This window comes from Erithacus rubecula, assembly GCF_903797595.1.
Source record: "Erithacus rubecula genome assembly, chromosome: 15".
In the NCBI taxonomy this organism is placed as follows: Eukaryota; Metazoa; Chordata; class Aves; order Passeriformes; family Muscicapidae; genus Erithacus; species Erithacus rubecula.
Window position 1 is genome coordinate 17,309,653 of NC_136667.1, and position 27,625 is coordinate 17,337,277.

Here is a 27,625-nt window from a genome sequence, read left to right on the forward strand (position 1 = left end):
CCGGGTTTGCGCTGCCCCCGGGGCTGGGGCCGGGTTTGCGCCGCCCCGGGCCGGGCAGCAGAGCCCGGCAGCCCCGGGTGCCCGCTGGGCTGGGGGAGGCATTGGGAGCTGCTCCTTTGGGGAGGGGTGGCTGTAGCTGCTCTCCCGGGGCTCGTCCGCAGGTCAGTGCCTGCTGGAGGAATCGCAGCTTTTCAGGGCCCGTGAGTTGAGGCGAGAAGCCTTGTCGTGGAAGACAGGCGAGAACAACTCATCCTATCCCTCTGTGTAAGGCTCTGCATCGGCTCGTGACCTGCTCAAACCTGTGGTGTTCGCTATTCCTGTGCCGAGTTTCTCCCCAGTTAATCACGTCATCTTTGCTCTGTCACCGTAGCTTCCTTACGAATGTTTCCTTGCCCCTTTTAATGCTGTTTGTTGGCATTTAAGGTTTCTGTTTCTCTGTTTCAAAATCCTTGTCAAGTCCAGCTGGATGTATGTGTTTATCTTGAGTGATCTGCTTTAATTGAGGAGCAATATCAGGTTGTGTGTATATATATATTTATGTAGTGTAGTGATGCTTAAGGTTTGTTTATAAAATTTATGTCTTGATTTTAGTGTGGAGTAGAAGCCTGACAAAAGGTTTCACAGCAAAAAACCCTGAATTTTTAAAATAATAGTAGCATTGTTTTGCTGTTTCTCAGGGGTGTGGAGCCTTGATACAGAGAAGTTTCTAAACAAGAATACAGACTTGATAATACCCAGTAGTATTATCACACATCACATTTATTTTCTTGTCTATATTGGCAGTATTGGATAATTTCAACTTCAAAATACTTGTCAAATGGTCAAAAGAACTTCTGACACTTCATTTGTCCCTGAATTTTAATTGCAGAGACTTGCCAAGTCTTTCTAAAACAAATAAACAGTTGGCAGCTTCTTGGGCAATTAATTATCTTAATTGAGGGTCAGATGTTTAGTTTTGTTGTAGTGGTCACCTAGCACTTAAACTCACTCTGTTCCCTCTACAGGTTTACCATTTTGGAATTAAAGTAATGATAGCTTGGAATTATGTCCTGGGAAGGGAAAACACACCACACATTATAAAATTAAGGGTTTCTTGTTATGTTAGACCACTAAGGCACAACAACTGCAGTTTTCCCTTCATCAGCAACTCTGGCTGGGTAAATGTTTGTCACTGAAATAACCACACACCAGTATTTTTCAAGCCTGTAGTGGTTGCCATCTGTATTATATTTAATTTCCATATTGCTGAATTTCTGGATGAGAGTGTTGCAAGTGTCTGCTCTCCAATACATTTGGGTTTTTTTAGAGAAGTGGATAGTGTGATCCTTAGATGGAAATGGTTTCAAAACACCTCTGTATCAATATACGTGCCTTGCTTGTTCCTTTATTCCTCTTCCCTGTAGGAATGTGTCAGAATGAATCCCTAGATCTTAGCAGAGTGATTCCAGTTGCAGTGGAGGTGTTGAACTTTTTATTTAAAAACTAGCACAATATAATATAAAGTTATGACTCCCTATACTTTAGTCCAAAGATTACATTTAAGTCCAGCCTAATGTAGCTTAATTTAAACATTACTGGAGTGTCCTAATTTTTTTTTTAAAATAGAGAACTTGAATTTCCATGTGTTAAAGCACTTGAATGCAGACATGATTGCTGGGTGTTTATCCAAGGTTTTGTGGTTTAAACTCTGTCTTGCTGAAAACTTATCAGCTGCTGAGCTTGCAAAAATTATTTGTGAAGGGATAAAACATTTCCATCTTCAAATACTTTTATGAGAGCCTTGTGCTTCTCAAAACCAAAACTTCTGAGGAGTGTAGCAGTGTCATAACTTAGTCAGGAGCTTTGTGTGCAGAGTAGGGCTAGCCAGGAGCATCCCAGGGACTGGTTTTGCCTTTGCCCAGGTTCTGGCTGCAGGTAAGATCATAAACACAAGGCTGTGTCTCCTTCAGACTGCTCAGGTTTGTATTAGCAAGGTGCTTGTCAGGAGCTTGTGGCTCAGGGAGGTCTGCAGGCTTGGATGGTCTCATAAAACCATCTGATGGTTATGGAATGCAGGAAAAGCCAGCACACATTTATCTCAGCTCAGTAATTTAAAATCATCTCGTGCTCAGAGCACTCTGGCTTGTGTGTGCACATAGTCCTGTTGGAATACTGGAGCTTCCCTGCCTTGGGATGGCATCAGAAATGGAATTCTCATGGTGCAGATACCTGTTGAAATTCAAATAAATTTGCCTTCATTTTATTTCCCACTTCTGTGTTTGTTGGCTCTGGGTATCAGTGAGAGCAGGGACACACATACTGGAATTCCTCTGTGGCTTGTGGTTGCAGTGATTCTCTGCTTGTTGCTCTTCCACCTTTAGCAGTTCCTGCATTAGCAGCACTTCTGTGGAGACAGCCACATTCAGCAGTGGATTTAAAGATGAGTTCTTCTTTTTTAGTTGAAAATCAGTGTTGATTGTGGCTTAGTGCTTTCACTAACCACAGCTTGTGTTTCTTCAGGAATCAAAACTGCTGGTGCTTGGGTATCAGTCTGTTCTAGTGCTGTGTCTCAGGGTCAGCACTGGTTACTTGTGTGTAACTTTACCTCTTTTGAGTTGAGTGGGCCTTCTGCTGCTGGCTCAGCAGCATTTCTGGGCTAAAAGAGCATTATTTCACAAGCTGCACTGCTGGAAACTTGCTGCACCTCATATACACCAAGCTTTCTCTTCTCTGCTATCTGAATTTAATGGCAAAGGCAGTGTTATCTTCCTTTTATTTTCCACTTGTGTGTGAAAAATGTTGTTTTGGTAAGTGCAGATGATAAAAGACAAAGCCCAGCATTTTGGCAGTTGTTACCACATTTTATTTTCAGAGCTCCATCTTGATTCCACATGCTCTCAGTGCTCTGGAATTGCTAAGCTCTGCCCTGATTTCCTCACTCCTTTCTGATTTATCAGGAGTTGTTAGTGTTTCTCTTCTTTATCTCAACAGTTGGTTCAGATGAAGTGTTTTTCCTCTATGGTTTGTTGTTTTTTTTGTTGGTTTTTTTTTTTTTTATTCTGTGGAACTTTCTGCCACTGTTCTGCAAAAGTATTCATTTGCTTTCTATTGTTTGAAATGTATGTTCAGACTGACATCTTGTTTGAGGGCCTTTGCTTTGAAACACACTGGGCTAGTGAAAAAGCTGAATTGGTGTTTAACACTCCTTGTTAAAGTGGCATTTAAATTTTGTAGCACTTTTCACAGAACACTTCCATAGAACACAAAACTTTCTTCCAGCTTTCCAAAAGTGGTGTGTGTTTCTTGATAATTTTTGAGTTAAAGAGGACATAAGGAGTTCTTGATTTAAAAACTTGTGGTAAGTTTATTAAAAATCTAATAAGAACCTAAATCTGCTGTTCATCCCAGTGGAAATAAAAATCCAGAATAGCAGGGCCAGAATTCATGATGCCACTTTGAAAACTAGAAAAGTTTGTTCCTTTTTACTGTTTCTGAGATGGAAATGAGAATTTTGGACCTGTGGTGTGATCACAAAAGGAAACCTGTGCACCTTGCACAAAAAGAGAAAGCCAAACAAACTTGACATAATGAAGCTCCATGTATAATGCAAATAGATGACTTTGATTTCACTGTCTTAGGGTGTCTTTTTCCTTTAATGATGGGATTCACTGACAGTTTTTGCTTCTGCTTTTGAGTTTGCAGACCTGAGTGATGAAATATTTAAGATGAAAATGTAGTTTCTGTTAAAAGCAGCTGGAAGTAAGACATTAAGAAATTGGATACCAACTGGCATGGAAACTATTTTTTAACTTTAAATTCTTCTAGGAAAATGAGGTGGGGTGTGTTGGATGAGTGCTGTGTGTGAAGTGGGTTCTGTTTGTGCTTGAGGGAGCTGGGGTGAGAGGACTGCCTGTTCTAGCTGCTGTTCCTGTGTCATTTGAGCCATGGAATTGGAGTGAGGGCTGGCTGGGGCCGTGCTGCCACGGCACGTCAGAGCTGCTGAAGTCACAGTTCGTGGAAAGTGCTTGGACAGGCAGCTGAGCTCTGCCTCTCTCCAGCTGAAGTGTCTTTGGGCAGGGAAAACAGCCTCTAAGGACCCAAAGCAAAGCAGCCAGTGCTGCTGGCTTCCATCCTGACTCATGATTGCAAGGGTTTGAGCAGTCCTGCAGGCTGCAGGTGAGCGAGGTGTGCTACCGGTTGGAGTAGCTAATTAAGATGGGGTATGAATCAGAAATGAGAAGTTGGCCTTCTGCTGAGGACACCTCTGGAACACCCACACTGCCATCCTCTTTTTGTTTTTTTTGTTTATCCAGAGGTATTAACTGTGTTGCTGGGACGTGAGGTAGCTCAGGTAACATTCCTGCCATACAGGGCACGAGACATTCTCAGGTGAGGTTGAAATACCAGTAACACCAACGTGGGGCAGTTCCAGAGGAGCTTCTTGCACACCTGACTCATGAGCAACTGAGTTGTTTCTTCAGTTTAATTAAATTCCAAGCCTTGTCCTGTTAAAATGTGAGGCTCACCCTGTGAATCTCAGGAAGATTTTAATTTTAAGGTATTGCTTTTTCATTTAACCCTGCTAATGAGGGATTTCAGGATTTGTCAGATTTTCTAAATTCTGCCTAGTTGGTTTAATGAGAGTTCTAATGTTTTATGTGATTTCTTTGAAATATAAGAAAAAACCAGGAATACAGGCTAAGGCAGTGTCTTGGTGTTCAATACAGATAACTAATGTCAGGAGGTATTACACATTATGGGAGGAGGAAGAACTAGAGGTTTATTATTGTCCATTAGTATTTTTTCTGGGAAGAATCCTGTAGTCCACAAGTGCTGTGCAATATGGAGAGAGGCTGTGCTGCTGTTGAAGGTAAATGGGTGTCACACACATTATCCCTGCTTGCTGTCCCACTAGATTTGAGGCAGTAGCACATTCCTGACTGGATTTAGTTTGCACACAACTTGGCATGAAAGAAAACAAAATACTTCTTATGCAGTAAGATAGATAACTTTGCATTATTGAGGGAATATCCAGTACTCCTAAATTGTCCCTATCAAAAAAAACCATAGTGTTACTTCCTCTTGAATAAAAGAATGTAACAAACAATAGCTTTTGTGGGCTTACTGCAGTCAGGAGCAGCAGTGGGGAGACAGGCAGTCATTTGTGCTCAGAAATCTCTGAGCTTGTTGAAGCATAACTGCAGGGAAGATACTTTTCTGATTTGTGGCAAGATGGGAACACCAATTAAGAATTCACTGTAGTTACTCTGTAGTTACAGTTGCACTGTAGCAGATACTCAGCTGCTGAAGATTTTCTTTTCTTTTTTTTTTTTTTTTTTAAGGAGCAAGTTGTTTATCCTATCTCTGATTCCCTTTCTTTGTGCAGTCTTTAGGTGGTCACCCCCTCACTTCCCCTTAAAGAGATTTTCATATCTGGGTGTCTCAGCTGAAGTTGGCAATAACCAGCAGATCTGAACTTCCTGCTCATAGCTGTGACCTTCCCCACCCTGTGTCAACTCAGTGCTGACAAGGAAGGACACTAGAGGAGGAAATTCTGAATCTTTTAGCTCGGATAAGAACAAAGTCTTACACTGGAAGAAAGAAAAGCAGAGTTGAATTGTACCTGCTTATTAGATAACCAAATGTTGGTTATTTTATTGTAAGCTAATAGTACACCTGTTGGTTTTCCCTCCTCAGGCTTCCCTGCATTACTGGCTTCCTTCAGCCAGTCTTAATTGTCTGCAGGGTGTGAGCTGAGAGCAGCAACCTGAGGGGCAGATTTTCTAGTTATTTCTGCCTCTCTGCACTGGGCCATGAAAATCCCACCATGAAAATCCTGCTGTCCAGCCAGATGGGCTCTGTGGAGCCATGCTGAGGCAGGAGCAGTCTAAACATTCCAGTAAGTTCAGTCTGGCCATGGAGAGCTCTGCAGCAGGCTGGGAGGTGAGGCTTAGGTTGGACAATGAGCACAATGAGCTGAGTGCACAGGGAGGAGATAGAAAGTAGCAGAAGCCTTGGGGTAGGAATCCTGGTTTTAATGTGCCATCTGTATGTCCATCAGTGTAAACATCCCATAGGATTCACAGCATTTCTGGGATCATGAAACCAGGATATAGGGGGCTGGTGTCACCTGTGAGTATCTTGCAGTAGGAAAATGCAGCAATTTGTCACTGGCAGAAATGGTCCTCATGTAAATTTAATTTTTCATTCAACTTCCCACTTCTGAGGCTTTTTTCTTAGCAGTAAATGCTATTCAGCCTTGACCACTAGCTGATTTTATGGTTTGAGGGAAGAGGTGATGGAGGGGAAAAGAGGAGCAAACCTGGAAATAAATTGTACTGATTTACTCCAGGCATGTCTTTAAAAATCACCTATTAAACTGTACATCAGCCTGTTGATAAAAAAGAGATTTTTAAATTTCTTCCCCCCTCCCCGTTGACTGGTTTTGACTCTGCCTTTTTCCCTGACCAAGAATGCCTATTCCATTTCAGAAAATGAAGGGACAAATATCTTTGAATCACTTTAGGTAGCCAAGGTGCCTGCAAGCACTGGAATTTTCAGATAAAATGAAAGTAGTAAATAAGTAGTAAACAAATGTTATGTTTTGTTTTTGTAGAGTATCTTTCTTTTTTAAAAGCTGAAATTGAAGAATTAGTCTGATGGTTACAAAGATGTTAATATTGCCATCTCTCTGAAGACATTCCATGTGTTTCCAAGTTTGATGTGTGTTCCCAAAGAACTGATGCATCTTTCAGGGTTTTATTTTGAATGCAAGTGTCTCATTCTACTTGAGACTTTTATTCAGATATGACCAGAACCAGCGAGAGCTGCTTTTAAAACTATCTGGTCAAACATATATTGAAGTAACACTACTTGGAGTAATAATTCTGTTACAAAAAGCTTGTAAAAAAATGGATTGAAGCTGTGTCCTTAGAAATGCGTGCCTGGCACGTGCAGGGCACAGAGATTTCATGTCCTAAGTGAGCCAGGTCAGAGCTGAACACACCTGCAGAAACTATTGCTCAACTGTCCTGTGAATGGGGTCATTTATCTGTGTTTAACAGCTCCTCACACAGCACACCTCACATGCCAGTCTGCAGTCTTTAGATTGCACCAGGGATTTAGAAATGCAGAGAAAGCTGATAGGCTCCCATCTGACTCAGGAGTGACCCTGGTAATTGCTGCTGCTTCCTGATTCCTGGTGAAAAAGGGTGGAATTGCTTTGGTAAAATGGCAGAACTTCACAGAACCAAACAGCACCAGTAACCCCGAGTGGCAGAAACTTAATATTACTAACCTAAAATCAAGTTCTGCTGCATCAGAACTGAAGACAAAGGGTCAGAACAGCAGTTTCATAATTTGCAGGTCTGCAATAATGGGATGTCCTATCCTGTGGAATTTTTCTGGTGCTACACACCGAGGTCATTAGTGGACTTTAATTTTCACCATGGCAGCTGAAATAAAGTGCCCGTGGAGATCATGCAGTGCTGCTCCTCTGGAGAAGCACTAATGTAAACTGTGGGCAGTCTTGACTTGACAGCTGTGCTGACAAACCAAAAAAAGATGCTTTTTGCACTAGACAGATGTCTAAGTGTTGGAAATTTTCCAGTGAGAAGCAGAAAAGCTTTATTCTTCCAGTATTTCCATGTCACATGAAGTATGGTTTAAATGAAAGGAATGTTTTCTGATGGGGAATGCTATTGCAGAGCTTTTCAGCATGCAGAAGATTAGCTTCTTAATCACCTCTCTGAGCAACTAGATTCTACCAGTTGTACAGGAAAAGTCTTGGTGCTGTGAGTAGTGAGGCAGAGTGATCAAGGAAAGTGGTTATTTTATCTTCATTTGCTATATTTGCATGGCACAGCCAGTGCCAGAATGTCTCCTGCATTTGCATGTGTTCCTTATAATATTTATCAGATACAGACATGGCATTCATCGATTATTTTCCTTGAAAGAGAGAGGTTGTCAAGTATTTCATCCAAATGAAAAACAATATGAAAAGGTTAGATTTTAAAATATGCAGCCTTAGAAGGCAGCTCTTTAAAGCAGTGGTGTACCTGGTTGGTATGTGCTGGAGTTTTGTCTTGGAAATTTGCTCATCAACATCAGTAGTTCAATAAAAGCTGAAACTTGAAAGCAAATTCCTCTCTTGATGTAAAACTGTGAAGTTGATTTTACAAACTCTTGTCTTTTGAGGAAATGAGAACCTTTCCTTTTTTTGTGTACAGGGTTCCACATCATCATCTTTATTTGAGTTCTTCATAACCACTTCATTTTGTTAAAATTCACTTGTGTGGTGAAGAGGGTGTTCCTGTAGCAGGCAGGAAAAGCAAGGAACATAAAATTCTGTACTCAGAGAGCATGATCAGGGATGGCTTATGCCTTGTACTCCACTTCTGTAGGGTTCCTTGGAGAGGCACTTGTGATATTTTATCACAAATAAAATATTGTGATACTTATCTGCAAAAAGCAGATAATCATGGCCACCTACTTTGTGAATGCAAAGATGAGCTTAGACTTAATGGCAGATGATATTCTGTGTTCATCCTGCTGCTTTGTTGGGTATTTGGTAATGATGGGCTTCAGTTTTGTTTGTACTTCTTGAGGAGGTTCATGCTTTGTTTTTGATCCCTGTGGTGATGAACCTGCTCCTAACTAAAGCTTCATCAGCAAACTCCTTTAACCTGTACTTCACTCTCCATTGCAAACATGCCTAAATTCCATGCTGTATTTCATATTTGATGAAGGGTTTGTTCTCTCCCTTTGTAGGTGCTCTTCTAGTTTTCAAGATGGAAAGCTCAGATTCTAGTGATAAAGGAAGTATTGATCAATCAGAAGCCCAACGTCAGAGCCAGCTGGATCGATTAGATCGAGAAGAAGCTTTCTATCAGTTTGTGAACAACCTCAGTGAAGAGGACTACAGGCTTATGAGAGATAACAATTTGCTAGGAACACCAGGTAGGTAATGCTTGCCTGTGTCCATCCTGCTAGAGTTGCTTGTAGGCAATTTGTGTCATTTTCTGTTCTCCTGAAGCCCTTCCACCCATCTGTGTGCTGCAGCAGTGTTCCGTGGTAGGAAGTAGCTTTTTTGTAATTTGTGCACATTTAAATTCAAGTGGTCCCTTGACTTGTGGAGACATAGGACGGTGTGGATTCATCAGATACAAAAGTCTGGTGTTTGCACAACTTGGCAGGAACTTGGCAGATTTAACCCAGTTCCAGCTGTTAACCTTTAGATGGACAAAAAAATCTCTTTTAAGCATCAGCGTGCAGATTTTGTGCTGGTGAGGTTAGGAGTTGGTAACCAGGGTAAGTAATTTGGTATGAGATTCTGCATGGGCATTTTGATTCAGCTCTCAATCAGCTTGTTAAATTTCCTCTTTATGGGTTGATACCTAATTCAAACCATGACTCAAGTAATTTAAACCTTCTTTTTCTGCTTGTGGAAGTGTTAACCTCAAATGTTTCACTCTGGACACTCTAATGGGTGTAGGATGACAAAAATTGCTGCTCAGTTGTAGAGGTTACAGAACCAGAGAGCACATCTCTCTTGAATAGGATGGAACTGTTGGATATTTCAGCTTCAGGAAAACTTACTTGGGACAACAGTGCTAAAGTGTCTGAACTTCCCCTTAGCAATGTGCAGTGCCATTATGGCAGGATTTAATTTGACAGAACACAAGCAGTGGCTTGTACCTTCTTTAGAAGCTTATGATAATGCTTGCCATACATATATGATTTGGAAATATTTTTGGAAAATTTTGCTTATTTTCTAAGGTGAAATTACTGAAGAAGAGTTGCTGAGAAGGCTACACCAAGTTAAAGAAGGTCCACCACAGCAAAACAGTGATGAGAATAGAGGTATATACAGTATTTGTGCAAATCTTAACTTTAGCACCCCGTACGGACCTTAACTTGAGTGCAGGAGTGGAACAAGTTAAGCCTAGGCAGGTGCAAGGTGAGCTTTGTTTCAAAACTTAGTGAACCTTATGGCTGATATCTGCTGCAGAGGTCAGTTTGGGACAGATTTCATTCATAACATATCTCTCACTTCAGTCAAAATAAAGCTTTATTTAGGTTTATTTCTTATTTTATAAGATTGCCTTTCTGTCTGCTCCCTTCTGGGATGCTTTTTGGCAATCCCTCTTTTTTTAATTCACTGTTCTTCCTTTCCAAAGATGCTGCATTGCTTTTGTTGTCACTCTTCTGTAGAGATTGGAGGGAGATGCTCAGAGCTGACCACTGGGGTTCATTCTTCAGTGAGACAGATTTGATAGAAAGCTTTGCCAGGTAAAGGTTCAGGAGAAGCTTAATTCTGTTTCATGGTCGATAGATCACTTAATTGTTTGGAAAGGAAAACACAGAATATTGATGTGTTATGACACCTAACATGTGACTTTCCATTTACTTATGATAGAAAATACATGTTCCTTTGATGACTTGTTTGCTCTGTGATGGCTGCAGCCTATCTGTCCTTATTGGAGCAATGTCCACTCCTGCTCCCTTAGAAGAGCTCTGGTAGTTGCAGAATTGTCACACTGCCTGTGAAACCACAGTAGCACTTGGTAGGATTCAGCACTTCTAAATTATCACTTGTTGAGCTAAGCAATTATGTTCTTGGAAAAGATGGCTCCAAAATTAGCTCAGTACTCTAATTTTGGTAGTTCCCTGTCTTTTTCACAGGTGCAGAGTCCGCAGAAGATGTTTCAAATGGAGATTCTATAATAGACTGGCTTAATTCAGTCCGACAGACTGGAAATACAACGCGGAGCGGGCAGCGGGGAAACCAGTCCTGGAGAGCAGTGAGCCGGACTAACCCAAATAGTGGCGACTTCAGGTTCAGTTTGGAAATAAATGTCAACCGGAATAATGGGAACACGAATCCAGAAACTGAGAACGAGCCATCTGTAGAGCCTTCCAATGGGGAGGATTTGGAAAACAGCCAAAGTGACTCTGAAATTCCAAGGTCTGAATCGCCGTCTGTGAGGCAGCCGGGGTCAGAAAGGAGCAGTGCGGAGGAGCTGGCGGCTGAGGAGGCTTCCCCTCCCAGAGGGCAGAGGAGAGCCAGGAGCAGGAGTCCCGAGCAGCGGCGGACGCGGGCTAGGACTGATAGAAGCAGGTCACCCATTAATGCAGTGAGCGAGGCCCCGCGCAGGTCTCAGCACAGCGCATCATCTCAAACTCCCGAGCACTCCTCGGCGGGCGAGGCCGAGGGCAGCTCTAGAACCAGGCAGCACGTGACGTTAAGGCAGCACGCAGCGGGGAGCGAGGTGCCCGGTGAAAATGCAGTTCTGTTTTCCCCCCCCCGAAACGAGGCCCGCTCCTCAAGCGGCAGGTTCTTCAGAAAGCGCCGGCGAGCCCGCGGCTCCCGGGCAGAGACCTCCCACCATAGTGCTGGACCTGCAGGTGAGAAGAGTGCGCCCGGGCGAGTACCGGCAGAGGGACAGCATCGCCAACAGGACCCGCTCCCGCTCGCAGACCCCCAACAACACGGTCACCTACGAGAGCGAGCGCGGCGGCTTCCGGCGCACCTTCTCGCGCTCGGAGCGCGCCGGCGTCAGGACGTACGTCAGCACCATCAGGATCCCCATCCGCCGCATCCTCAACACCGGCCTGAGCGAGACCACGTCGGTCGCCATCCAGACCATGCTGCGGCAGATCATGACGGGCTTCGGGGAGCTCAGCTACTTCATGTACAGCGACAGCGACGCGGACCCCGGCGCGCCCGCGCCCGGCCCCAACGGGGAGGCGGCCGAGGCGCAGGGCGGAGCGGGGGCCGCCGCGGGCAGCGAGGCTGCGGATGTCGGCTCAGGGGAGCCCTACGAGGCTGGGCACGAGGCCGGCTCCACCTCGGGTGCCAGGAGGGAAGGCAGGAATATGAGGGGCTCGGTCACTTTTGAAGAAAGCGGTTCTCTACCGTTCCTTAGCCTCGCACAATTTTTCCTACTCAACGAAGACGACGACGACCAACCCAGAGGACTCACCAAAGAACAAATTGACAACTTAGCCATGAGGAATTTCGGTGAGAGCGACGCTCTGAAAACCTGCAGCGTGTGCATCACGGAGTACACGGAGGGCAACAAGCTGCGCAAGCTGCCGTGCTCGCACGAGTACCACGTGCACTGCATCGACCGCTGGCTGTCCGAGAACTCCACCTGCCCCATCTGCCGCAGGGCCGTGCTCACCTCGGGCAACAGGGAGAGCGTGGTCTGAAGGAGAGCTCGCTCCCCGGCCAGGCAGCTGCTGTGATAGTGATGGGCAAAGAAGTCACTTCCTTTATGGCCACTTTTTGAGTGGTACCTCAGTGTATAGTAATGACTCGGAGTTAATCTTCCCTCGTCGAAGCATTTTCTCTGGATTCAAGCTTTGGGAATTGGAAAATTTCTTTAATTAGGCTTTTCGAGTTCTAGTCGGTTTGGGTGTTCAATTTCATTTGTCCAAAGACATCTCCCCACTTCAAATTTTTTTTTTTTTTTTTTTTTTTTTTGTGAAGAGTATTATGTTCTTTTTCCTGCCCATCCCTTGCCATCCCGGTTCAATAAACAATTTGTCCTCAAGATTGTGCTTCTGAGGAGTTCTTTGAGAAGTTATCCCAGCTCAGTGTCCATGAGTCATAGAGGAATTTTTGCAAGAAATCCAACTCTCTGAAAAAATAATATTAATTTAATTGCACATTTGAACATACTTTTGATTTTTCTCTTAATATTGGCTTAATATTGGACATGTCTGTGTAAATAACACTAATGTTAGCCCTTTCCCCATCACTATGGCACGCTGTAGGATGAGCTGTTAGCATAATTGGGATATTTATCTTGTTGTGGAAATATAAGAATTGCCTATGCTTGTTTAAATAAAGGAAAAAAAAGAAACAAATCTGTTTTAAAATTGTAAAGCTTTTTTGTAGAAGCTCAGTACTTTTCCAATGCACTGTTGTACTAATGCATTAAGAATTAAAATTGTACCATGCTTAGAAATGAAGAATGCTTTTCATACAGACCCCACCACACAGAGAGCAAACTGAACACCAGAGAGCTGCTTTTGTGACTGTGTACCTGTCAAGAGCAGTGCATATCTGTACTATTTATGTGAACAGCTACTGTAACATAAAAACAGTTGGATTAGACGTTAAATTGCGTTTAAAGAAACGGAAGTTAAATGTTATAATTGCAGTGTTTTGGCTCACTAATGCCAGCAGGAAAAAAAAAAAAAAAAAGATAAAAATTAGAAACTGTTCTAATGGCTGGTTATTTCTTGGTGTGGTTGCAAATATGGAATAATACAAGCCCATGTGTACTGGCTCTTTCACTGAGCTTTGTGGCCAATTTTTCTATCAGCTTTTGCTCTCAATTTTGGAGGCAACATTGTAATTTCAGCAAACAAGTATGGACAGGTTGGTTTTTAGTTCTTCATGAGCTTCAGCTGTACTGAACCTCTGGATGTGTTGAGTGGTCAGGTGTTGGTAGCCTGTGGTGCAGGTGGCACAGGGAATAACTGGAAAGCACATCATTAGTATTGGGTTACATTTAAAAATGAATGCACTTAAATGTGTAGCAGATTCTTGAGAATAAGAGTAAAAACCCAACAAGCTCTTTATATTCCCATTGGACAGAAGGAAAATGAATTTACTTTTAAAATTATGTATGTCATGTGTTGCAGTTGGGAAGTGGAGAATGTGCCTCAACTTTGATCAGAGTGTGTGTGGGGAAACATCCTTCACCCTCACTACCCCTTCTTCCTTTTATTCTCTTAAGGTTTGGGGTTTTTCCTGGCTTACATGTGCAATGGGAAAGTGATTTTTATTTATTTCCACTCCAGGGCAGTAGTTCTGAAGGGATGTGAGCTGCTCTTGCTAGCTGGATGGGAGATGTTGCTTGGTCCTCAGATGACAAAACCAAAGCTGGCCTATCTTTTTTCCTAATTAAAACACATTTTTGGTGTTTTACAGTGGTGAGTGCCTAAATGATAATCACTGCTTTAAGCCATATGAACATCTCATCAGCTACTTCAGGATTCCACAGCATCCCAAAATCTTTTTTTTTTTTTTTTTTTTAAGTTCTCCATGTGCATTTTGTGCTGTTGTTTCAGTGGGAAGCCCTGACTGAGCTCTCTCCTCCTGGTGGGCTCAGCACTGTGGCAGAGGGAACACGAGGCTGCTTTGGGAACAGAACAATCAGTCTGCTCACAGGTTTGGTTTTTTTTCCTTGGACACACAGCACTGTAAAATTGGAGCTGGCTGTTGAGTTCTCTGTGCCAAAATTTCACAGCAAAATAACACTTCTGAATTTCACAGAGCAACTACTCTCAGTTGCAGTTTCCAGACTTACAGAGTGTAGAATTAGAAGGAAAAAAAAAACCCTCTCTACATGAGTACTGTGTTAGATGTTGAAAATCAGAGATGTTCATCTCAAATCAGAGCTGGTGACACAGGAAGGGACCCCATTATCCCAAATCCACACAAAGCATGGCTGTGGTTCCTGTCACCCCACCTTTGCCATGGAATTTCCACCTTGATGGAACTTCCCTCACAGTTTTATTACAGCTAATAGCATGTCTTAACACTTTATCTTTCTGTAACAAGAGCAACTAATCTTGGAGGTTTCCCAAATGGTACCAAGAACAAATAATTTAATCTCAGTTTGGGAGATGTTGAACATTCTCTCTGGTTTCTCTGCCTTTTCCAGCACTGAGTGTGCTAAAGGGGCTGTGGGCTCATTGTCTGCAGCAAAAACTTCTTTATGTAGCTCAGTTAATTAGGGCAATTAAATTTCTATTTATCTAAATTTAGATTGGAGTTAGGAAAAGCCAATATTAACATTTCAGTTGCTTACAAAATGTGAAACACTTACATAATTAGACTAATTTACATTTCATGAATTATTTTGATAGTGAACATGTATTTAGCTCTTCCCTCCGTTTTTGGTTTTTTTTTTTTTTTTGTGTGTGTTTCTGGCGGGACTCAGCGTTTTCCCTGGTGCCTGGAGGGGTGTGAAGGGTTAAAAGGGCGAGTTTTGGCATTCTGGTTTGTAGGAGTGATGGCTTTGGAGAGGCACAGCTGTGGTCACAGTGCCACCGTGTGGGATCTGCCTCCAGCACCAGCAGGATTCCTTGCAGCTCTTATTTAGGTTTGGGAGGATTCTCCTCATTACCTGCCTCAGTGGTTACCATGGGGCTTTTCCCAAATGTTCAAACTCCTGCTGGGAATTCCTGGTGCATGAGCTTCATTCCTTTGTGGCAGGACAGACCCCTACCCACAGCAAGGCCAAAGCCTTGTGACAAACACTTTTAATAATTACAGTTAATAGTTAATGAGTTGCTGTTAGTTCATGTTTGGATTCAGGTTGTGAACCAACACAGACTTGTGAGTGCTCACTTTAATTTTTTGTGGGGGGACTTTATCAAGACAATTCCTGGTGCTGGTTGGATTCCCCTTTCACATGCACATCTTTTATTTCTTCCAACAATTTTTTTGCAGAGGAGTTAGAAGCAGTTGAGTTGTTTTCAAACGATTTGATGATGTAGGTATTTCATGCATAGAAATCAGGGAATCTGAAAGGCCTTTTGCAGGAAGCAGCTGCAGGACAGGGTCTGAAGGAGCTGTAATTGTCCATTGTGTGGACTTGCAGACCAAGGGTTTCCCACCAGAGCTGGCACAATGGCCCATAATGAGTGACATCCCAGTTTCCTGTCACTTGTCTGGGTTATGCTAATGTGGCACTGCGGAGGCTCCTGTGGATAAACACAACCCAGTGGTCTCATGACAATGAGGGGATGGATGATGCCAGGGGGAGAAGAGGTGCAGGTAAGGCTGAGGGGGTTCTGAACAAACCTCCATCAAGTCTCACCCTTAATTTGGGATGATGCAGCCCTGGGATTGGTGTCCTGCTTTGGGAAAGGTCTGTGTGAGCAGCCAGAAGTGAGCAGGAGCCCAGCTGGAATGTCTGCCTGCTCCTCAGCCTTCTCCCAGGAGGAGGAGCTTTGGGTGAAGGTTGGCTTGGAGCCACATGGAGGGAATTTATAACAACTTCAGAAATATTTCCAGCCCTTGTGTACAGTGGGCTTTTTGTTTACCCTCCACTGGGGGGTTGGGGAAAGCAGGAGGCTGAGGAGACACACAAATAAGTGGTGGTGTGTTCAAAAATGAGGTTTGCATGTTACACCAGGGCTTCCCAACCTCTCAGACAGCCTCTATCTCCTTTGTTTTATGGGAAAACATAGCATTGAAATTATTTGATTTATGATTTTTAATCCCTTTAGCTACATTATTTGAGCCCCTTTCTGAATTTCACTCTGCTGGGAAGGCTGTTGGTTGGGAAGCCCTGAATTCCACTGTGAATGTAACACTTTTCTTTATTATTTTTTTCTTTTTTTTTTTTTTCTTTTCCTTTTATTTTTTTTATACAGTGCTTTACATTTGTTTATTCTGGACTTGTTTAATACAAACTGGTACTCAGAGCTTGTTGGACACAGGTTTGTCAGCTAACACTTAGGAGGAGTTTGTTCCCTATGTAAGGTGTTAAAATGCAAATTTAAATAGACTCAATAAAATGCATGAAGTGTTCATTTTGTGCTGGATCATCACTCCTTGGGTTCATTCTTATGGTGGGAATGCAGTGGAGTACACAGTGATGAATTTGGCAGGAATTTATTTCCTCCATACACCTTTCCTCTTGAGACAGAGAGGAAAAGAGCTGGAATGGTACAGAATTAACACCTCAGAAGAATTTATTGCATTAGGACATAAAACTGAAGAAATAAATCCCTCTATGTCCCAGACTGTAAATCTGACAGTGGATAATGTAGGGTACAAGATCAGCATCTCCAAGTTGTCTTCCAAGGAAAAGCTGAGACCCCAGGTGCCCATGTCAGGGCTGAGCCTCCTGCAAATCCAGCCAGGATTGGGAGAATCACATGTGGCTTAAAGCTCAATCCTAAAATGAGCAGCTGAAACAGGTGCAAACACTTGCTGGGGTGGGAAGGAAGATTTTTAGGATGTGGGAAGCTGTGTTTATTATCTGTGCTTCCCTCACCTCAATCCCATTCCTGGAGCAGGAAGCTGGAGCTGCTCACCAAGAGCAGCACAGTGGCATCGGTACAAAAGAAGGGACAGGAAGGTGCTGTGTCCCTAAAAAAGGCATTTTGGGTGTCACAGCTGGGCTGATGCACCTCAGGATTCCCAGTGATGCTCTTCTCCAGCAAGGAGAAATTGTGGGTGCTCCAGGGATGCATGGAATTGGGATTCTGCTCCAGCTTCACTCTCCATTGCTAGAGCTCTTGGATAAAGAGGTTTTTTCCTCATTCTCACATGCTTCTTGCTCTTTGAGTGTTCAGTTCAGTCTGAAACTGGGTGTTTAACACAGGTGCTAGCTTTGATGTCAGTGATTTTATTCATGTAGTTACTCCCACACTTTGTGTATCAGGAGCTGTCTCCAGCCCTTCACCTCCCTGCAGGAATTCCTTCAGTTTGGGTAATCCTGGATTTGTTCCTCAAAACCTCTTGATCAACCCCTGGATTGCTTAAAGAGCCCAAGCCAACCTTGGCTCTCATGTGTGGCTGACTTCACCCCTCTGTTTATTTTCTTTAATATATTTGAGTTCTTTGTCCTGACCTGTAAAACTTTATATAACCTTGTTCCTCCCTCTTGGTGCTTCAACTCTGTAACCTTTAACGTCGTCTCACTCCTCCCTTCAGGGTATATTTCCATGGCACATCCAGACCTTCTCAGAGGAATGTTTGGCTGCTTTGCTGCTCCTGCTACTGGGTGGGAGGAGGTTGTGTTTGGTGACCTTATGCAGGAATAGCCATCGTTTTGGGGGCTTCTCCCCTTTTCTGACCCCTCAAAAGGGGAGAACAGCACAGACTAACTGCTCCTCTTTGCCCTTCCCAGCTAAGTGTGATTGAAGCTGTTCTGGGATTTTTAACACAATGAATCTAAACTCAGCCGTGTTGTGGCTCCCTAAACTCCCACAATAAATTTACATAGGGGAAATTAACCCTACTTTTTAGTCTTAGACTGGCTGGGCATTGTCTGTGACACTAATGAGATGCTGCTGCCACATGCTCCAACTGTTCCCCTGAATAAATCCCCTGCTAAGCCGAGCATGTGAAAATCCCAGCGTCAGGTCCCCTCAACAATGATTACTTCATCCCACATTTGTGGGGATTCCTTGAGCTCTGGCACCCTGCAGCAGCAGGGCTCTGAGATTTCAAGGAAAAGGGCTGGGAGGAGGTGCACATTCCCTGTGACCCTGGCACAGCCAGGTATCAGCTCCTGGTGCACAGCAGGGATGTGTTTACCCTGGTTTCATTTCTCAGGATGCATTTGCAGAATGTGATTTCTCCAGGTTGAAAGTTTGAGGCCAGTGGATTTGAGCTCTGGAGCATCAGCTCATTGTTTCCTGAAAATGCCATGGAGAACAAAGTGCCTGGTTTGGTTTCTTGGCTTTAATACCTTTTAAATCTTTCTTTTCACAGCAGTGGAACAGCTCTGGCACCTCTCCAGACCCCAACCCAAGGAGTCTGCAGAGCCAGACCTTGGCTGGCCAGTGGGTTTGGAGGTACCAGAAGGTTTATTAAAGGGGTAAAAACTCAAAATAAATTAATTTCAGGTTCTTCTCCAGAGCAGGGATTTGTGGAATAGAGGTGGGACCAGTCTGTGCCTGCCCTGAGCATCATTCACTGCTCACCATGCAGGTGAAGGGCTGGAAAAGATGCAGTGGAAGAAACAGGTTAATCTCTCTGGTACTGCTAAACTAATCTAAATAAATCCTAAATAAACTTGGAAATGACTCAGCCTTTGCTGCTGGCACCTTTGGGATGGTTGTGTGTTAATTTGTAAAGACACATCTAAATAAATTGAAATATTTATGATATGGAAGAGAGTGAGAAATGCCCTGAGAGCTGCTCACTGCCAGCTGGTGTCCAGCAGTGTCCTAAAAGTGTGACGTGGCCAGGATGGAAAGGTGAGGGTGGAAAAGATGTGAAGGGATGAAGGACAGAGGATGGGAAGGGGAATAGGAGGGGAAGGAAAACAAAAGGGTGGAAAAAAAAATCCTTTGAAAAAATGTCTGAGTGGGATTAAACATAAACACAGGTGGGAGAAGAGAAGAGGTGAGAGCCAAGCCAGGGGGGCTGTGAGGGTGCAGAGCAGGACCAGGAGGGGCTAGGGACACAGCCTGGCTCCTGTGGGGCTGAGCAGGAGGGTTCAGGGGGGGCTGAGCAGGGGAGTTCAGGGTTCAGGGTTTCAGGGTTCAGGGTTCAGGGTGTCAGGATTCAGGGTTCAGGGGTTCAGGGTTTCAGGGTTTCAGGGTTCAGGGTTCAGGGTTTCAGGATTCAGGGTTCAGGGGTTGAGGGTTCAGGGTTTCAGGGTTTCAGGGTTCAGGGTTCAGGGTTCAGGGGTTCATGGTTCAGAGGTTCAGGGGTTCAGGGTTCAGGGTTCAGGGGTTCAGGGTTCAGGGTTTCAGGGTTCAGGGTTCAGGGGTTCAGGGTTCAGGGGTTCACAGTTCAGGGTTTAGGGGTTCAGGGTTTCAGGGTTCAGGGATTCAGGGTTCAGGGGTTCAGGGTTCAGAGGTTCAGGGGCTCAGGGTTCAGGGGTTCAGGGTTCAGGGGTTCATGGTTCAGAGGTTCAGGGGTTCAGGGTTCAGGGGTTCATGGTTCAGGGGTTGAGGGTTCAGGGTTTCAGGGTTCAGGGATTCATGGTTCAGGGTTCAGGGGTTCAGGGTTCAGAGGTTCAGGGTTCAGGGGGGCTGAGCAGGAGGGTTCAGGGTACAGGCTTCAGGGTTCATGGTTCATGGTTCAGGGGTTCAGGGGTTCATGGTTCAGGGGTTCAGGATTTCAGGGGTTCAGGGTTCAGGCGTTCAAGGGTTCAGGCGTTCAAGGGTTCAGGGGGGTTCAGGGTTTCAGGGTTCAGGGCTCAGGGGGGCCATGCCGTGTCAGCCACATACACCGGGCCGGGCTGAGCGATGCTCCGGATGAGACGAGAGCGGATTCTGAGCTCCGATGGCGATGCTGGGCGGGAGAGCAGCCAGAACAGGAGCTGGAGCTGCCAGGGCGGGGGGCACGGGACCCGCGGGGAATCCTGCACCGCCCTGCCCAAAAAAACCCGCACGATCCCAGGGCGAGCTGCACATCAGTGGGAGAGACTCGTTTGGAAAATCATCCCTTAGATAAGAAATCGCTTCTTTAGAATGACTAATACCAGAAATATTTTCACTCCTTTTTGCAGACCCCCTCTTTCTCTCTCTGTCAGCTAATTGGTCATTTTTTGATCCCTCGAGTGATTGGTCACATTTTACCTAAAACCTTTAAGTAGCTTTTCAATCCTTGATATTATTGGTTCATTTTCTAAGACACCCTAACCCTATAAAAGCCCCTTTAATACCTCGCATATTCGGACTGCTGCCCAGACCCCTTTGTGTATGAAATAAAGTGTCTGCAGAGCTGTGCAGCTTTCTCCATCCCTTTTCTCTACAGTCTTTGCAAACTGAGCAAAACCCAAAAAGAGCTGATAGCCTAAACTCGAAGCTTGCTCGCATCCCAGTACCTTGGGGCTGAAATCTGCCTGAAACACCGGGAAAAGCTGCGTGTGGCAGCCTGAGGCAAACAGTGAGCCCCCCCGGTCACACCAAAGGATTCCTGCCCTGCATCCCAAGGGATCCCTATTCCCTCATCCCAAGGGATCCCTATTCCCTCATCCCAAGGGATCCCTGCCCTGCACCCCAAGGGATCCCTGTTCCCTCATCCCAAGGGATCCCTATTCCCTCATCCCAAGGGATCCCTGTTCCCTCATCCCAAGGGATCCCTGCTCTGCATCCCAAGGGATCCCTGTTCCCTCATCCCAAGGGATCCCTGCCCTGCATCCCAAGGGATCCCTGCCCTGCATCCCAAGGGATCCCTGTTCCCTCATCCCAAGGGATCCCTATTCCCTCATCCCAAGGGATCCCTATTCCCTCATCCCAAGGGATCCCTGCCCTGCATCCCAAGGGATCCCTGTTCCCTCATCCCAAGGGATCCCTGTTCCCTCATCCCAAGGGATCCCTGCCCTGCATCCCAAGGGATCCCTGCCCTGCATCCCAAGGGATTCCTGCCCTGCATCAAAAGGGATCCCTGCTCTGCTCTCCAAGGACAATCCACGCTCCTGTATCCCAAGGGATTTCTCCTCCCGGGACCCGGGGACCTCTCCTCCCGGGCTGCCCCAAGCCAGCTGATGTTTTGGGGTGTCTCTCATTTCCCCCCTCCCTGTGTTTCCCTCAGATCTCACCCCGTTTCTGCTTTTCCTCTGTTTTCCCCTCTGCCCGGGCGGATCGGTCCCTCCCCGGCATTTAAACCCCTCCCCAGGCGGAGGAAAGCGGCGCATCCCGAGCCCCTGGATCGTGTCCTCCTCCCCCATCCCGGGGCACAGGGACCCCCACAGCCCAGCCCATCCCCCCGGAGCACCCTCGGCAAGGGATCTTGCCCAAATTGGTGCTTTGAATAACGACAGCTCTCGAAAAGATTTTCATTTCAATGCGGGGATGATTAAAAACAAATCTGCCACTCCTCAGTGCATCCTTCAAAGGCACTTGCAAATGGGAATTTTGGCTTTTTACTTTAATTTTTTTATCCTCTGAAGAATTATAATACTTAAACCCTGCAAAAAGAAAACAGATGGAGAAGACAATGAAAGAAAACAAACCCAAGAGCAGCAGTGGCTGAGCACAGCAGTGCCCAGCTCGTGTGCACACTGCACATAAATAGATATATTTGTGCCTCAATCTGTGTGTAAACTTTACAAAATCAATAGACAGATAGATGCTGTTTGCACATATTGGTCTAAATCATACTTAATTTGAAACTATTGAATTAACACAAAACATTGACATGTGGCTCATATTTGATATATAAAACATACTTGTCATTATATGTATTTAATATGTAAAACACACGTGTTTTGTAGCACAAATATCAGCTATTATATCTAATTAACTTTGTTTAATCAATGACATTTCTATGTTAATGTACAACCAGATATCTAAATACTGAACTACCCTGTTACAGTAATGGAAATATCCTTTTATTTTATTGTGGTTTGTTTTTTTTCTCATTCAAGGCAGTTTTGTGGAAAAACTCAGGGTTTTGTCCGAGGCAAAAATGCTTTTCTTCCCATTTATTTCCATAAATTAGGGCCAGACCCAGCAGCCTGGCAGAGCAGGAGGAGATGACTGGTGTTCCCTGTTCTGTAAGCTAGATGAAAAGCATCTAAAAACATCTTTGGGGATGCATATATATTTTTATATATATATATATATATATATTTATATTTATATTTATAAATACACATGTGGATGTATATATATTTATTTATATGGAATTCATGGGGATGGGCTGTGGTGATCTGCTGCTCCTGAAGGTGCTGGAGAAGCAGGGAGGGGTGTCCCCTCCATCCCCTCTTTTAGTGTCCCCTCCATCCCCTGGGTGTCCCCTCCATCCCCTCTCTCTGGGTTTTCCCTCCATCCCCCTCTTGGTGTCCCCTCCATCCCTCTCTTGGTGTCCCCTCCATCCCCTCTTTTAATGTCCCCTCTATCCTCTTGGTGTCCCCTCCATCCCCTCTCTCTGGGTGTTCCCTCGATCCCTCTCTTGGTGTACCCTCCATCTCCTCTTTTAGTGTCCCCTCCATCCCCTCTCTGGTGTCCCCTTGTCCCCTCTCTGGGTGTCCCCATGGATGCACAGCCCACTTTTCCTCCAGCACCCTCCCAACTCCCCCCCAACTTTATTACCATCCCAGAAAGATAATTTTGCTATCGAGCTAAAATTGCCACTTTTTCTGGTAACTGCTTCCCTCCCTCATTCCCTCCCTTTGCTCTGTCCCTGCTCACACTCCTCTGGAGGAGCTCACTGCTGTGCTCTCATTCCCTTTTAATCTCTGTTTACCATCTCTTATTTCTTGATGTTTTGTTTGTTTTTTTTAAAACACTATTTGCAGTAAATATCACCAACTTGAAAAAGGGTTGAGGTGCATGGTAAAAAACAAACAAAAAAAAATAGTGATACAAAATTAATGCACGTGTCAGCTTTCATCTACTGGCAATTAAAGCACCTCATATAAACAAATCATTAATAGAAAAGCCTGGATAAAATTTGTGTTTTCAGTGGTTCAGCCTCTGCAACCTCACTCATGACCCTGATCTTTCCCAACCTTCCCATGACTTCTCTTATTGACAAGAATGATTAATTCTCCTGTGACCTGGGAGGCCTCATCTTGCCCCTCAACCACTGCCAAATGGAAAAAAAATCATCTTCATGGTGCTTTAAATCAGCCCAGGTGCTGTGGCTGTGTGAGAGCCCCCACGGGGTGAGGATGCTGCAGCCCCTGGAGATGCTCAAATCCAGACCCAAAAATTAGTGCCAAGGGAATGGAGAACACCCAGAAGGCCCCAGGCTCATCCTGAGCACCCCCTGGGCACCCAGATGCTCTCAGGGGTGGATTTTAAAATCATTTTTACTTCTAAATAAGTGGGACAAGGACCATGCACTTACAGCTGCCACCAGCTCATGGAACATCTCCCCCCTCAGGTTCCTGGAGCTGGGCTCAGCCTTTCCTCAAGCTGCATAAAAATAATTTTCTTGCTTCTCCAGCCCCTCTGGAGAGTTGGCAGCATCTGGGAAAACTGCTAAGAACCATGAGGAGAGACCTGGCAAAACACAGCAACAAATCCCTTTTATTTTTTTAAACTGATTTATTCTACACAAATCTTTTAAACAACATTCATAAAACATTAATTACAAAAAATGTGCTAATATGGGGTAGGTTTCTTTCTTTCTCTTCTTTTTCTTTTTTTTTTTTTTTTTTTTTTTTTTATTTAACAAACCAAAAATTCACATTTTGAAAGGACAGGCATACTTTTAAGAGACACATTCACTTTACTTCCAGATACAAAATTGTGAGGGGTTATAAATCATTTACAAGCAGATGTAAAAAAAAGAAAAAAAAAAATTTAAGCATCAGTATCTGATTTCAGCATTGAATTGAGCAGCTGCTTTTGGACCACTGGCTCTGCTGCTCTGCCCAGGGTGCCCAGGACCAATTTCAGAGCCACACACACTGTTCAGAGCAGAAAAAAAATGGGATTACAAAGCTACCAATGCTGTTGCAGCCTTCTATTGAGTCTTTCTAGTGGGTACAGACATGGAGAGGGTGCATCCCACCCCAAAAACCCATGGGCAGGCTGTTTTCCATCAGCAACAGAGCAGATGCCAGCTGGGACAGGGCATGGCTTTGGAATCTGCTGAGCAGCCAGCTTGGAGGTCCTGCTTCAAAAACAATCACCCAAAACGGCCAAAATTCAAGCCTCCACCCCAGTGCTCTTATGTGGAGCCAGCTCCAAAATCCACCCAGCTGAAAGCAAATATTTGGCTTCATCCTGCTGGATTTCAGGGCAGGGGAGGGGGGAGAAGGGTAATTTCCTAATTGCCCTCAGCCTCCCCAGAAAAAAAATCCTGCCTCTGGCTCTAACGGGTTGAAATGGAAATTGGATATGCTGGGAAAGTTCAGGCCTGGGGAAATTGTGTTTTTTTCCCAAAAGGATTGGGTTGAACAGGCTCAGCAGCCAAATCCCAGCATCACCTTGGTGCATAAACCTGGAAACATCTGACACACCACCAGTGAAAATGTACAAAAGGGACAAAAAAAAGCTGAATTCCTTGGTAAAACAGCCCCTAAGTCTGGTCTGTAAAATTATTGATGTGGTGCAGGGTGAGCCTTGGGAGTGGGGTATGAAAAGAGGAGAAAGGTTGGAGGTGCAGAAAGAGGAGAAATTTGGAGGTACAAAAAGAAGAGAAAGTTTAGAGGTACAGAAAGAGGAGAAATTTGAAGGTACAAAGCCACATTTTGCAGCAAACAGGAGGGATTTTGTCTTTCCTCACACCTGCAGGGTTTCACCACTGAGGTTCAGGGGAAAAGGGGACGTGGGGACACTCCCAGGGCCTGCCCTTGAGGAGACCACTGAGGGCATGGCAAAATATTTGCAAAAAATAAAACTACAAAGACCCCCTGAAAGCCCCTCAAAGGCCAGTGATAAGCTCACTGTCACCAGGGCTCAAGGCCACAGTGGCAGTGCCAGCAGATAAATGACAATTTATCTGACAATGGGGCAATGACACAGGTCAGACCTCCAGAGCTCCATCCACCTGTGTTTGCTTTCCTGCCAAAAATAAAGAAACTGCTTTATTTGAGTTTGTTACTTGCCCACAGAGCCCCTCTCCATGTCAGTTCCACCCCTCAGAGCACCTTGGAGGAGGATTTAAGGAACATTTGTCACCCCCATCACTGTCCCCAAAGGTTACAAGAGAGATTTGTAAAAATTCTGCTTTATAAGAAAAAAGAGCTGCTCAAGTCCAAGTTTGGGGGGCATAAAGGTGAAGGGAGGGGGCTGCTCTGCTTGCCTTGGCTTTCAAAACCCAGTTTTGAAATTTTGGAAAAGGAAAAGCAGACTCTGCCAGCGTGGAAATAATTGAAGCTAAAATAATCAGTGTGACCCCAAACAAAGCCAGGCATGGTTTGCAGTGCAGAATGGAGAGACAGCAAAGGTCCCAGCTGGATCTGCCCCCTGCATTCAGAGGATCTGATCCCAGCTCACCTTTACCCAGGTGAGGATTATTTGGCCACTGAGGGACGTGAGTGTCAGCCAAGGTTCATGTGCAGAGCAGGGAGATGCTCAGCACCAACCAGGCTGCCCAGAGCTAATTGCTCTTGGCACCCCTGTGCCAGAGAGAGCCTCTGCTGCCAGCAGAACATTCCCATGGCATTCATGGCCTTGCCCAGCTGCTGCCACCTCCCTGCTGCCTCCTCCCAGCCCAGGGCTGATGGAGATCCAGGAGTGGCAGCCCCAAAGCATCACCAGGTGGGAGGCAGAGCCAAAACCTCCTGAATTTGGGGGGTCCCCAAACCCCACAGTACCACAGCTGACCTGCAGAACTCTCTGCTTGGCTGGCAATTAGGATGTGGCCTTCCCACAGTTCCCACAGCAGAGAAATGTTAGGAAACCTCAAGCCAGAGAGAGGCCAGAATTTGATAAATTTAAGCTCTGTGACTTTTGTAACTTGTGTTTGCCTGGCTGCAGGATCTCAGGGCAGGGCAAGCTGCAGTGAAGCAGCTCCAGCATATTGTTTTAAAATTGAAAAAAGCTCTAAGCCATGAATCATGGCACTTCCCAAAGCCCTGCTACCCATCCCATCACAAACACAACCATCCCTGGAGCCCTTCCAGCTCAGCTGTCCCCCTCTATCCCTCAGGCAGAGAGAGGAGTTCAACCCAAAGCCTCACTCTGCAGTAGAATAAAAATTAAAAAAAAAAAAAAAAAAAAAAGAAGAAGAAAAGAAAGAAAAGACAACAAGTTGGTTTTGAACAGCCTTAAGGTAAAGATTTAAGAGCAGCCCCAGCCCAGCCCCGAGCAGGAGCTGCTGGGACACGTCCTGTGCTCTCTGCACACTTACATAAAGCTCTGCAGCTCTGCAAACTCCCTGGCCAAGGGCACAAGTGGGGCCCTCACTGCTCCCCTCCACCCCTTTCCCACCCCAGGGGCTCAGCACACTCCCCTTGCCTTGCTGGCTCCCAAATCTGGCCAAGCCTGCAGTGCTGGGCTCCCCCTTCCCTCCCCAGAGCAGAGGGGCAGGAATCACAGCCTGGCACTGCAGGGAAGGAGAAATTTGGGGTTTTAATTAGAAACAGAGTAAAAGGCAGCCCCAAAGAGGATGTGGATGTGGTGGGCTGGGGCAAGATGACCCTGATGGAACAGGGGGGGCTTTGGGGTGAAGCTTTTTTAGCTTCACCCATTTCTGTCACACCACCAGAGCACCACAGCTCTGACAAACAAACCCCAGATACTCCCTGCTTGTTGACACTGCCCCAACCTTTGCCCTTCCCATTCCCATCTGTGTTTGCTGATGAGGGACCTGTCATGGCTGGTGTCCAAAGCTGCCTTGCCCACTGCAGAATTTGTCCTTGTGTCCACCAAGGGCAGGATTCTGACCAAAGACACTGAGTGTGGTTTTGGGGGCTGGGATAAGATGAGGGGTGGTTTCTTCTGATCAAGCTGGGGTGGCCAAGAAAGCACCTTCAAATCTCCTAGAGGGTCAATAATAAAAGTCAAGGGGAAAGATCAACATTTAGGGGGGACAGATGTGGGTACCAGCACCCTCCTGAGCTGCTCTGATGCCACTGCAGTGCTAATTGCATTAAGTGCAGGCTCCTCCCAGGGCAGGGACTTTTGCAGGCACATGGAGCAGTTTAAGGCAAGTGGAATTCTGTAGAAATTTGGGATTTGAACCATAAATCTCCTTAGGCTTTGCCCAGACACAAAGTCTGGGTGCAGCCATCAGTGGGCTCTGCTGTGCAGCTGCTCCCCCAGCCCAGATGGGGTTTGGAGGCAGCTCTGCTCATGCTCTGCTCACTCTGAAGAAGCTGCTTCTGGAATTTAAATCTCTCCTAATCTCTCCTTTGGGGGGCATTAAGGGCCAAAACATGAATTAATGAACTTCATCAAACTCCAATGTGAATTAACGCCCCAGAACTCGCAGAAGGAGTTACAATGAGCAGTTTTTTATTTCCCTCAGCTGTCAGAGGGCTTTGAAGCTGCCCCACTGCCAAGGCTCCCAACCCAAAAAGCACCACAT

At 45.2% G+C, this 27,625-nt stretch overlaps 1 protein-coding gene across 1 annotated transcript; it reads left to right on the plus strand.

Moving 5' to 3' along the window:
• Positions 1-5,339: 5,339 nt before the first annotated feature.
• RLIM (ring finger protein, LIM domain interacting) lies at positions 5,340-12,864 on the plus strand. Its single transcript, XM_079318973.1, is given in 5 exon segments — positions 5,340-5,878; positions 8,749-8,937; positions 9,757-9,840; positions 10,663-11,279; positions 11,281-12,864. Coding segments are annotated over 5 exon segments (1,833 nt in total). The 5' UTR covers positions 5,340-5,847; the 3' UTR covers positions 12,193-12,864.
• The last annotated feature ends 14,761 nt before the right edge of the window (positions 12,865-27,625 follow it).